Source organism: Lepisma saccharinum, chromosome 14 (genome assembly GCF_977018435.1).
Source record: "Lepisma saccharinum chromosome 14, izLepSacc3.1, whole genome shotgun sequence".
NCBI classification, from domain to species: Eukaryota; Metazoa; Arthropoda; class Insecta; order Zygentoma; family Lepismatidae; genus Lepisma; species Lepisma saccharinum.
This window is the reverse complement of record NC_139242.1, coordinates 69,553,657-69,566,237: the sequence shown is the minus strand read 5'-3', so window position 1 is coordinate 69,566,237 and position 12,581 is coordinate 69,553,657. Positions and strand designations below refer to the sequence as shown.

The following is a 12,581-nucleotide window of genomic DNA, read 5'->3' as shown; positions in this document are numbered from 1 at the left end:
GAAAAATTCGTCTACATTTACGTAAGAATTTCCTTGTTTCTTGGAAATACACTCCTACAGTTTACATTTATTTGACGTCAATGGTCGAAGTCGAGGAAGTCGAAGTAAAATGCATTTTCATTGGTGGCTGCATTTCTTTCGCGTGATTCATATTCATTCAAGTCAAAAAATAAGTTTGCAGCAAGGAAAAAGGTTATATAATACTCAATTTATTTCTAAACTCTATTGGATTTTTTTTCATATTATGATAATTTTATGTTAAATACAAAATTATTTGACAAATGTATGTTTAAATATTTTCTTAATGTGAAAAACAAGACTAACATTAATTTGACCATCACATCGATCGCTTGGCTGAATTGACGTCATTGCCCGAAACCCCACTTCTTCCTGTCCTACTTGCGCATTGACTGACACTGTTTCTCTCCGCCATTTTGGCTTATTTAAGGTAACTGTTCCATGCGGAAAGTGTCTTATGAAATTTCAATGTTATGTTGTATATCACATATGTATGTTATTTCTAAAGTGTCAATAGATTGTAGAAAGTATAACTCTGAAAATTGTGTCACTTTAAAACAGTACATTCCTTATTGAAAGGTACAAATCTAAACCTTATAAATCTTTAGATTTCAGATTGTGACGTGTCATCAAGCTCAGCATAAACTGTTACTTTCGCTGCAAAGTTATCTAGGCAAACATGTAAGTATACAATGCTTTAATCTATTTTAGAATTTCTGTGTTTATAAATAAAAAATGTAATATGTAGGACAGTGCTCAAAAAAATTTAATACATGTTACAACACAGTTGTATTATGAAAGTATGAATATGCTAGCTGTACTCGTTCATTATGATCAATCAATGGAGCTACTGTTATATGTGAGTGCATAATTCCTTTAGTCCACGCGGATAATGCAACTTGTGAATAGATTTTAATGTTCCAGTTTGATTTTCACACGTGCTCCAAGTTGTAGTTGATAGTACGGAATTTTCTTTTGTCATTTCATACGTAATTCTTTTCAATATCAATCATTTGACGCCATTTAAAGGCTAATTTTCTGTGGTCTCATCGGTTTAAAAATCTCAGCTTATGTTATACAAGTGAGTGTATTGTGTATGTAGCCGATGCATGGGTGTTTCTTTGTGATAGACCTTTTATGTTTGTAATATTTCATCGTGATCGTCACTATTAGTCTAGAGATCTGGAAAACTATAAAATGGGAAAAATATTTTTTGATCTTGTGTGTGTTCTTCGATTATGAAGGCTCCAAACAGAATTGATACTCGTGCCTGGTGATGGACCATCTAGAAAGTCAAATTTTTCAAATTGACAGATTTCACTGTTCGCAAGAATTTTCTTGGAACATGTGGGAACATCAAAGAACTGATATGACAGAAATTTGATCTTTGTAACCTGTGCAAGTGAAATCGCTGGTATTGCAGAATATATGTTCACATTTTTGTGCATGAAATACCATTGTATGAACATATAAAGACAAACTGACCCACGTGCTATGCATGCACGTGGAAGTTACCAAATACATAGATGACGATTAAAGCCTAGTCCACCATTGTGAATCACTGAAACCTTTTGTACGAGATTCACCTGCGTGGAAGACAAAACCATTTCAGCACAGAATTTACTCCAAAACAAGATCTCACTTACAACCCACATTTTGGTAAAATTGGGAGGCTAAGAACATGAAACCTGACTTCCTGATGTAAGCAAGCCTTGTAACAAAGGAAAGACATGTATTAATAAGTAAGTTAGGCAACACCAATGCCTTTTCTAATGTGCATTTCCTTAGAGCTAAGAAAAAAGTTCATTATTATAAAATCATGCTATTCATAAACCATACAACATTTTCTGTCATGGTCATGACCCAATTTATGGCAACACAGTTATGCTTGTCTTATTAACCAGCTTATCTTGATATTCCCAGGAAAGAAGACAAGTCATAATTTGAGCACACCTTAAGATTCACTGGCCAGGAAGGCAGGATTTGAAAGTAATGGTGTCTAATTTACATGCTTTATCTTTTTGTAGTGTAGTTTAAGATCAGTAAATTGAACTTTTCCCCAAAGTCTCATACACTGGAGTTTGCTTTAAAACTTGAGAATTTTTAAAACATGCTAACATGTGTGGAATGTTTTATAATACAGTACAATAATTTTAACAAGATATGCCATATTTTGAAATTCTGACAAAGGAGTATCTCCCTGTAGGTACCGTGAAAGAGAAGACAGAGGCCAGAGGAAACCATTTGGTGATGGCAGACGTGGTGGTTTTGGAGGACAAAGAGGAGGGGGCCAAGGTAGAGGAGGTATGAATGGAAGAATGCAAAATGGCAATTCATTTGGAGAAAACCTTCGCAAGCCTCGTTGGGAGAACACAGTTTTGGAACCTGTGGTAAAGGATTTCTATGTGCCTCATCCAGATGTAACAAACAGGTAAGGTTTTGTGATCCTTATTTCAATACAAAAAAAAAAAAAAAAGATGTAAGGTCCTTGTGCCAGTCTTGTTTTTTAATTCCTTTCTCGTAAACACCAGCAACACTGAAGGTTGTAACAAGTTAATTTCTTAGGAAGTCTTCATTTGATGTGTACACATTTTGTGACAGAGATTGGTAATGCAATTTTCCAGTGGAGGTCTGTAGGGTGTTCGACTGGGTACCAGTTTCGTATGGGCACAACACCTCTCACTCGTTTTTGTCATTTTTAACATTTGTACTTACGTATTCTGCATTGCGAGAGATTCTTCAAGGTGGAATTATGCTTTTTTCACAAATAATTTCAATTTTTTACATTAAGAGTAATTATTGTAATTCCTTTTTTGCTTGCGCAACACACAATATGGCGGGCACAGCTTGACTAGCGTTGTGGATCATCAGTGGGGTATGCAGTGTTTCCAACCTTCTTAACCGAAAATACCCCAGAAACAATTCACGGTAAGGTTCGGTTAGGCACACAGTTAAAATTTGGGCTCATAGTAATATCAGGAATGTATATTTCATTTTTAAGTCTTGCGAAACAACAGCATGGTTGGAAACACTGACAAGGGATTACATCTGGTTCACGTAGAGGAAGGAAATGAAAGCAACTGCAATTGTGCGTCGGAGAGATATTTCATTAAAATTTCGGTAACCACCAAACGTCTCTAATTCCCTTATTTTCGTATTTTTCACATTGATACTCACATATTTTGCATTCGTAAGGATTCTTCTATTTCGCGTTTCGTTTTTTGCAGGCAAATAGTCTCAATTTTCGAAATATAGAGTATTTTTATTTTGTTCGCTTTTGCTTGCGTTACACGCAATATGGCGGAGAAATCTTGACTAGCGTAGTCCATGATCAGTGCTTATGCAGTGTTGCGACCTTCTTCATAGCAAAATATCTAGGTTCTAGTATGCAGAATACTTAAGTATGAATGTGAAAAATATGAAAATAAGGGAATTAGAGACGTTTGGTGGTTACTGAAATTTTAATGATATGGATAACAACATAGACCTTTAGCCTAAAAATAAACTTGAGTCTGCTGACGTCAGAACGGAAGGTAGCAAGAGTGTTGTGCGATAAGTGATTGAAATAAATCAAAGCAACTGATTGTGAAATAGGTAATACACGTCTCGTACTCTCATTTGATGTCAAAGAAAAAGTCTGACGAACTTTGGATTTTTTTCCCACCTACTCGGAGCGAATTGACAATATAGAGAAAGGCTCCAATTTTGTTAATTTTCGGTATACTAACTAATTTTGGCCTCCTAATCATGAATCTCTTGTTAAAATGCAGGGTATTTATCCGATTTGTTTGAAATTTGGGATAGTTACTAATTTGGGCCTCGTAAACACGAATCTGCACTTAAAATTTGGCGCTCACGTATAAATTTGGCGTTGATTTGGGGACAGGTGAATCCGGCCAATTTCTAACATGCTCTTAATAGGGAGTCTATAGAAACAGGCGGGTAGCCGGAGCGGAGGCGGGGCCGCGATAGCGGTTGGGGGCGGTAAGTCGATTACCCCAGGGGCGGAGCCCGGAACCGGTGGGAAATTCGGAAATCGAGGATGTGGAAATACGAACTTAATTGAGATTATTTTGCTATTTGCACGTGTGAGCGCCAAATTTTAACTGCTGGCGCTTATTTGGGTGCAGGTGAATCCGGCCAATTTCTAACATGCCCTTAACAGGGAGTCTATAGAAACAGGCGGGGCCTCGATAGCAGTTGGGGGCGGTAAGTCGATTACCCCAGGGGCGGAGCCCGGAACCGGCAGGCAATTCGGAAATCGAGGGTGTGGAAATACGAACTTAATTGAGATTATTTTGCTATTTCCACGTGTGAGCGCCAAATTTTAACTGCAGATATGTTATAACGGGGCCAAAATTGGTGAGTATACCGAATTTCAAACGAAATGAAGAAATTCTCGGAATTGTCAAATCCCTCCTTAAAATTCCATGTTGAGTTACAAATTGTACTGGATTTTGAACCCCATCGAATTTCACCACACATCCTTTGCACATCATGGTGTCGCAAGTTCGTTATGACAAATGATGAACAGTAACGCAGGTTTATTTACGTTCTATAACTGTTACACAGTTACAAAACCGCGTATTTGGAAACACTGACCGGTTGTTACGTCATGAAACGCTCGCAAATATTTGGTTCACGTAGTAGACGGACAGCAAGGGAACAGCTTTCGTGCATCGGAATGAAATTAATGTCGAAAATTACATGATTTACCGCCAAAAAATATTCAACGTGGGAAAAACAAAATTCCAAGACCTTCCTAAAGTATAAATAAACTCATTTCGGTAAGTAATTTCTCCTATAAAATTGAAAAAAGGCGTTTTGGGGAAACAAAAATTTTACCGATATTTCTCTTGAAAAATACATTAATTCCTGGTAAAATTGATTCCAAGATGAAAGAAAATACCTGCACGAACTTTGAAAATGCTACAGAAACTCATTTCCTTAAGTAGTTTCTTCAACTGCCCCACAGAATACTCAAGATCTATTCCTTGGGGGTCTGATGTAATGTGGACCTTGTCCCTACATGAAGTAGCTCTGGGGTTCATCTGGCCTGTAATTAATGCCCCCCTGAGAAAAGGGGGGAGGTTTGCTTGGTAAAAATCTACTATTCCCCGGACACCTATAAGTTCTTCATTTTGTCAATTTTTGACATGTGTACTTACCTATCTGCTTCGTGGAACATTCTTTAAGGTGTGTTCACGTTTTTTTGATCAAAGTAATTGCAATTTTTCACATTTCGAGTACTTCTTTGTCGTAGTCTTTTCGCTTGCCTGAGACAAAATATGGCGCATACACCTTCCTACATAATCGCGCGTCGTGCTTGTGTTTTATCTATTTTCATTCGTTATGCAGTGTTTCAACCTTTGGAACCCAAGAAATACCCGTGAACAAAGCTCATCTGATGTAATTTTTTTAAAAACTTTTTCGCATTGTTTTACAAAGAAAATTGTAATGTTTCGTGGCGCTATGTGTGAATGGTTTTTGGGGCTATCCGTATCGGAATCGGTGGGAAATTTAGACTAAAAAAATATTTTAGTTTGAAATTTTGAGGCCCAAATTTCCCACAGATTCCGGACTCCGCCCCTGTGGTATTTTATCTACCGCTACCGTGGCCCTGCCTCCGCTCCACCTACCCGGCTTTCTCTATTCGCGATTAAAATTACCACCTGAGCGCTAGTGTCGCTTCCAATATGGCCACTCTAAATAGGATAACTCTTTGTTTACATTCAGCAGCATATTGTCATGGCTGCTATGGAAGAGAAACGTTTAAATTAGGCGATATTTTTAAATATTGCGAATGCGATGTGAATTCCAGGATTTCTAACGAAGGTGAAGCTGTGATGAGAACGAAGCATTTAATTATGATAGGCAAAAATAACAGGGAAAACGCAGACGGAACTAATGTATATGCACTGGTTCTTCAAAGCAGTGCTGTATCATCTGCACCTCATGTTGTAACTGAGATTCTCGGAAATTATTTGAAAATAAAGAAATTGAAATTGATCTATAGCCTACTTGAAAAGCTGGCAGGAGAAAATTGCCAACATATCGTTGCAGTTCTTTCTCGATAATATTCACGATTTCATGACCAGGCTATCCTCACTGAAAAAGGACATCGTACTGAATGAAGCAGCAACATTAGCATTTCCATTTTCTGGTTACATTTGGCATTAATTCATTCTCAAACTATTTTCATCATCTCTGTTAATCGATTTGCACCTGTTCCAAATTTTACACATACATAATACATGAATGCATTGGGTAAGACGCTTCATGAATTTTCGAAAAAGCTTTATTTATAAAGTACAATTTAAAAACTTTACTTTCATGGCAATCTCTCGAAAAATAAAGTGAATAGACTCGTGCATTTTTCGTAATTTCCTTGCCGAATTACAGTGTTATTCTCCATGCCAATCTTCTGTCCATCAATTACGTTTCCCCTGATTTATTTACACATTTCATTTTGTTGATTCCACGGGGTGGAAATACATAAACTTTTAATTTCTTCTGACCCATAAAACGATTTAGAGCACAAAGAAACTGAACAGTAGACCTTACTCCTTCGCATATTCCCCATGCTTTAAACGACTTCAACACAACGTATCCTACTTAGATTAGTTCCTGAAAGTCCCACCAGATGGCACATCGGTTAATTTTAATCGCGAATAGAGTCCCTGTTAAAGGCATGTTAGAAATTGGCTGGAGTCACCTGCCCCCAAATGAGTCCTAAAATTTTAAATTTGAAGAAATCAGTTTCCAATATATGGAAAACTTACCTGAATTTCACCATGCATCCATGACACGTCATATTAGGCATATACCCACAGCCCATTCCTTCTAATGAGTAGCTTACATTCACTGCCACATTTTCGACATTCCTTTCCTTTCTTCACAATCCAGTGTTCAATTAAATTAAAAAATCCACTGGATCTTCCACACCCGGTACGAATTTCACCATGCATCCATGACACGTCATGTTTCTAACTTTCATTGCAAACAGACAGTTCGAAACACTGGATACCCAATGAATGCCTCTTTTGAATAAGTGCTTATTATATTTGCTGATTCTTACTTGATCACCCACCCTGTATTTGGCCTTTCTTGTTGTTGGCTGGTATCTAGGATAATAAACAGTCCTGATCAATTTTTGCTCATCAGATGAAGTTACTTCAGAGGGTTTCATGTTGATTGTGGAATGGACCGAGTTGTTATATTTATGTAGAAGTTCTGGAAGAATATTAAGCCATTTATAATTACCTTGATGTGTAAATTGTTTATACATAAGATTTTTTAGGGTTTTGTTGAATCTCTCTACAATTGAGGCTTTGAGATCACTGTAACTCGAATAATGTTGTATTGACTGGCTTTTAATAAATTGTTGGAACACAGAATTATAAAATTCTTTGCCATTATCTGTTTGCAAATAGCGCGGTGATCTTCCACTCTGATTGATGATTGTCCTGACGGCTTCTGTAACACATTTTCCAGTCTTGGATTTGAGTGGCACAGCCCAGGCAAATTTTGAAAATGTGTCTATTACAGTAAGTAGATACTTGTAGCCCTTGTTGATTTTGTCTAAATTTTTCAGCTGTCCACTTGCCATCTCAATCAAGTCGCTCTGCCATAAATCATCTATGCCTTTTGTGACTACTGGCAGTCTCTTATAATTATGTCTGGCTTGTCTGTGTAATTCATCAACAATAATTTGTCTAGACATAATATGAAAACAAGAATATTGCAACTATGGTGTGTTCAGCAGCTGATACTACAGTATTTTCTAAATATAATTTGTCTCCTATTTGTATATGAAATTCCAGAGAGCCATCATCTTCAGCATGTTTCTAATGTATTGGGATCTGTAAAATCCTCTAACTCTACACTGGTGATTTTTTGTTTGTTGTCAGCATTTGTTATTGATAAGGTGGGGTAGTGGTGTGCCTGTGGTTGAAACCAATATTTGATCTTGATTGGTCTCAGTGTGCCCCCAACAAAAAACTGGTAATAAAATTGTGCAGGGGACAGCATATATATTTTGCCACCTGGTGTAAATGGTGAATCATATTCTTTGTTGGGGATGCTGTACAATTCAAGAATTACTGTATGTTTTGGATTCTCGATTATGCCTGTTATTTCTTTTTCTGCTGTAAGCAATCTGCTTGTTACAGATTCAAGGTGCTCATTGATGGTCCTAACAACTTCATCATGGCCTGGCTTGATTTTTATGTCCACAATAAGTTTCTTGTATTGTTGCACAATCTCTTGTAGCTGGGTGGCAAAAACAGACAGAGCATTTGATTGATTGGATTCCATGGTTCCTAGCTGTTGCTTGATATTAGCTACAATTTGTTGCAAATTTTCAATAACTGCCAATTTTGAATTTTGAGCAGTAAGATCATGGACCTGTCTTCTGATATCCTCAAACAGGGCATGCAGTTCATTAATATGTTGATTAGTTGGTAGAGTGGCCACTGTCTGAGTAAGTTGTTTGATCTCTGTCTGGATATTCTTGATATCTTCTGATTTCAATATGCGATTCACAGCTCTCTTAATATTTTTAAGTTCCTGTGATGTAGGCAGATTTGTTACAGTATTTTGCAAAGATTCAAGTGCCAATTTCACATTATTTAATTCAGAAGCATCAGCCACATTTTGCATAGCATTTTGGATCAGGGCTATATCTGCCTGAGTGTGTGTTGATTGCAAAATTTCAAGTTTGTTTGGATATCATCGATCAAGTGATGAAAATGAGATAGCTCAGATTCAGTGTTGAGGTTTTCAAGCTTTGTGATCTGTTGCTGGACACTGACAAGTGTGTCTACAATACCAGGCAGGTGGGATTCTAGAGATTCTTGTACATTTGTCAAATCACTTTGCACTGCTGCTATTGTACCCTCAAGATGGGTTATGGTACTTTGAATTTTTCCAAAATCTTCATATGTTTCAAGTTGCAGCTTACTGTTGGCAACATTCCGAGTTATTGCACTCAAAGCATCAGAAGATGGCAAGTTGTTCATAAAATTTTCAAGTGTCTCAATTTTTTCTTTAACCTCGGCTATGGCATTGTTCAGAGGGTCCAGATTAGGTATTTGGAGTGATTGAATCTGTTGTTTTAGAGTGGAAATCACTAGATCAAAATCTTCTTGTGATTTTATGCTTTGGACAATTGTTTGGAGCTGTGCCTGGACATTATTTATCTGCTCTTCCAATTGCTGTTTCAATTGCTCAGAGTTGGTGGCCTGGGTCTTAAATTTGGCTTGAAGAGCTGCTACAGCTTCTTCTAAACTTTGAAAATTATCCAATGTGGCCAAGTCAGTATATTTCTGAAGCAATAATGTGAGTTCAGAATCAATTTTAAGAAGAGGGTCCATGCATTGTGATTGCAAATTTGTAATTTCTAGTTGAAGACTGGCATTGAGTGTGGTTTGTAAAGCTTGTAAATCACTTCTTAATTTCTTGACTCTGACATCAAGCATCAGAATCTCATCACTGTGATCTTCATGTCTTGTATGGCCAAATATATCATTAGGCATTTTTGTTTAGTGATTATTTATTATTGAATATCTGATTCTTAATTCTATAAAAAAAGGTATAAGCTTGTCATATGACCCACGGACCTCAATATATAAGCAGTCACCAGCAGAAACAGTATATACAGTGCCAGAAATCATGTTTGAGTGCTTAATTCTATAAATATTTCTCCCTATTGAAATCTTGACATTACCCTCAGGGGTTGTAATAAATTGCAATTGACCACCTACAGATAATTGGTAAGTATTTAAATTATTGTTAAATATGTACAATATTTTACCTGTTTCATCATCAACATCTGTAAGTATGCTGTTCAGATGAATAATTAACAAAGCACTTAGTTTAGATATTATATCAGAAGAGGGTTGTGGTGTTGGCAGGTCCATAATAGCCTGTTTTTTGAACCCAAATAAGTTCATAGGCATGTTTATTTATTTCAAATCATGCTCTGTAATTGGGCATTGTTTGCCACTTTTCAAATCACAATGACCCCATGGTAGAGTATGTATGCCACATGATAAAATGCATCTCTTATCATCATGTGGGTCCAGAGCCACTTTTCTTACAATATTTGTAGTCAACAAGTGATCCACACTCTGAATTCTATTTTCTGATGTTCTGATTGTGCTACATGATTTGAGGCAATTTTTGTAATCTTCGAATTCAAGCTCCTTGTCTACAGTCACTCTGCCAATGCCCTTGGCCTTTTTGGCAACAGCGCCACTACATGTTTCAAAACTGTACATCTTGGCCCTTAACCCAGCAAATGTCACAATAACATCACCAAGTGTCTCATCTTTTAACTTGCCAGGCTCCTTTTTGTTGTGGTGTTTAATTTTTGAATGTTCAGTGGTATCAAAATATTTAAACAATTCAGGCAGTGCTATATCTTGATAAACATCTTCTGTTTGAATATCAAGAACAAAACTATCTGTGTCCATGTACATCAGTTTTACACGATCCTTATAAAAAGGCTTCAACACATTATAAAACAATTTTAACATGTGTAATTTGGCCAATTCCAATATCACAGCCCCTACATAAATAGGCTTATCAAACTTAATCTTTGTTTTTTTCATGTTGAAAAGTGCCATATTCTCATCATAAATTCTTCTGTAATTGAAGTTGTGCTTTGCAATCAATTTTTTGCTCCGGCTGGGGTCAGTAATTATTTTAACATCAATATGTTTTCTGACATTTTCAATTGTTTTGCCATACACTGAATTGACCATCAATTTAAACAAGGTCTTATCAAATTGGCTCATTGCAGATGTTCGAAGCTCTGTGTTTGTATCAATATATGGTTTCAACCATCTTGAGTGCCTGAACCTCAAAACTTTTCCAACTTTGGTCACTTGAACACCATGATTCATCAAGAACTGGAGGTTTTTGTAATATATGACATAATCCTGTCTCGGCTCTAGAGTCATCATCAATTTCTTCTGTTTAGAGCCAGGTGAACACTTAACCTCAGGAATTTGGGGCAGATCAGAAAATGTGTTGTGTAAATCATCAGGAATTGTCAGATCAACCTCTAAGAACAGGCGATAGTTACTGTCATCAAAGTCCTGAAGATCTTCAATATTAAAATCTTCAACCCACTCAAGCCCTGCATATGGCAGTTTTTTCATCATAGCATAACCATAGTGGCTGTTGGCATCTACATACAGTATATAATTTGATGGCAATACTGGATCATAATCAGGAATATATTTGTTATTTGCTCTGGCATATCTCTGAGAACATTGCACCATGCCTCCTCTTATACATTGTTCCATCAACAGATACATATCTTGATCCTGGATCAGATCCAATTGCATTTTAGTGTTTAAAAACATTGCAGACCATGCTAGGCCCGGAGCACTGTAAAAATACATTGGATCCAGCTTATAATTTTGCATGGAAGATTTTCTAAATGCCTGAAGTATATCAGCTAAGAGAGTGACATCAAGTTTTAAATAAGCCTTGTGATAATCACCAAATGTCTGGCATTTTAAATTGTTCCACATCAACTGGGCATGGTGATAATCTTCATCAGTGATTCCAGATCCTCTGATTTTGCTGTAAAACTCTTGTTGTGGTAGCAGAGAACACTCATCAAATTTAGAAAAATCTGTAACATAATCATATGGATATACACCCTTCCGCCTAATTAATTTCAGGTCCTGATTTGGAAACGAAGCACATGTGATTTTGAATTGATCATCAGATAATTGAGTGGCCAGTGTAGCCAGGCTAGCCGATAAAATTCTGTAGGAATCAAGAAATCTTAAGTGAATAGGAACACCATTAACTTTAATTATTTTGCTAATGGCAATATATTTTTCATTATTTTCAGCTAAAATATTTAAATTCTGCTTGTCAAACCCCTCGTACCTGATGATGAAAATCATAATTGGATGCACCATGGCAAAATATGGGGACAAATTTTGGTCTCTGGATCTTAATATTACAGCTATTACACAGGGCCATTAAGAATTTACCATCTGTATGAGAATGGTGATGAACCTTGATATTTGTATCTGAAAATTCAGAATCACATACCGGGCATTTTTCTGCATTGTTGAAATCTTCAATCTGTTTCTCTGTTAAAGGCAACATGGGTTTTGATTTTAATAATACATTAGATGCTATGTTATGGCACTCATTTTCTATTGTAAGTGCAAATTTTTTGATGGCATCTGCTCCCATGTATAAATCTTTTTTACTAACAACCCCATCCTGTACAACCACATAACAAAAACTAGAAGGTTCATGTAGCTGGTATGATGTAATTGAAGGTTCATCAGGATCTGGGCTGCAGAATGCAATGGGTTTGAGGTTTGATTCAAAATCACAGACTATATATGCTGGGTGTTTCAACAAGGCTTCAAATTTTTTGAATTTGGCATTTTCACTTGGGTTAGGCATAAGCATATGAACAGGTTTATGATTCCCACAGTATTTCAGATGCTCAATTAACTTGTTTTTAGCAATTTCTGCATTCTCTTCCCGAACCCCATTCACCATTTTTTGACCATCAAATACAG

At 36.6% G+C, this 12,581-nt stretch overlaps 1 protein-coding gene across 2 annotated transcripts in view; it reads left to right on the top strand.

Moving 5' to 3' along the window:
- The first annotated feature begins 360 nt into the window (after nucleotides 1-360).
- Nucleotides 361-12,581, top strand: part of LOC145998998 (putative ATP-dependent RNA helicase DDX5) — a 34,996-nt gene continuing 22,775 nt past the window's right edge. For both annotated transcript variants that reach the window (XM_083135853.1, XM_083135852.1), the window contains exons 1-3: nucleotides 361-448; nucleotides 627-699; nucleotides 2,225-2,449. In XM_083135853.1, the coding sequence (XP_082991979.1) occupies nucleotides 698-699; nucleotides 2,225-2,449 (227 nt within the window). In that variant the 5' untranslated portion in view covers nucleotides 361-448; nucleotides 627-697. The remainder of the gene's footprint in view (nucleotides 449-626; nucleotides 700-2,224; nucleotides 2,450-12,581) is intronic.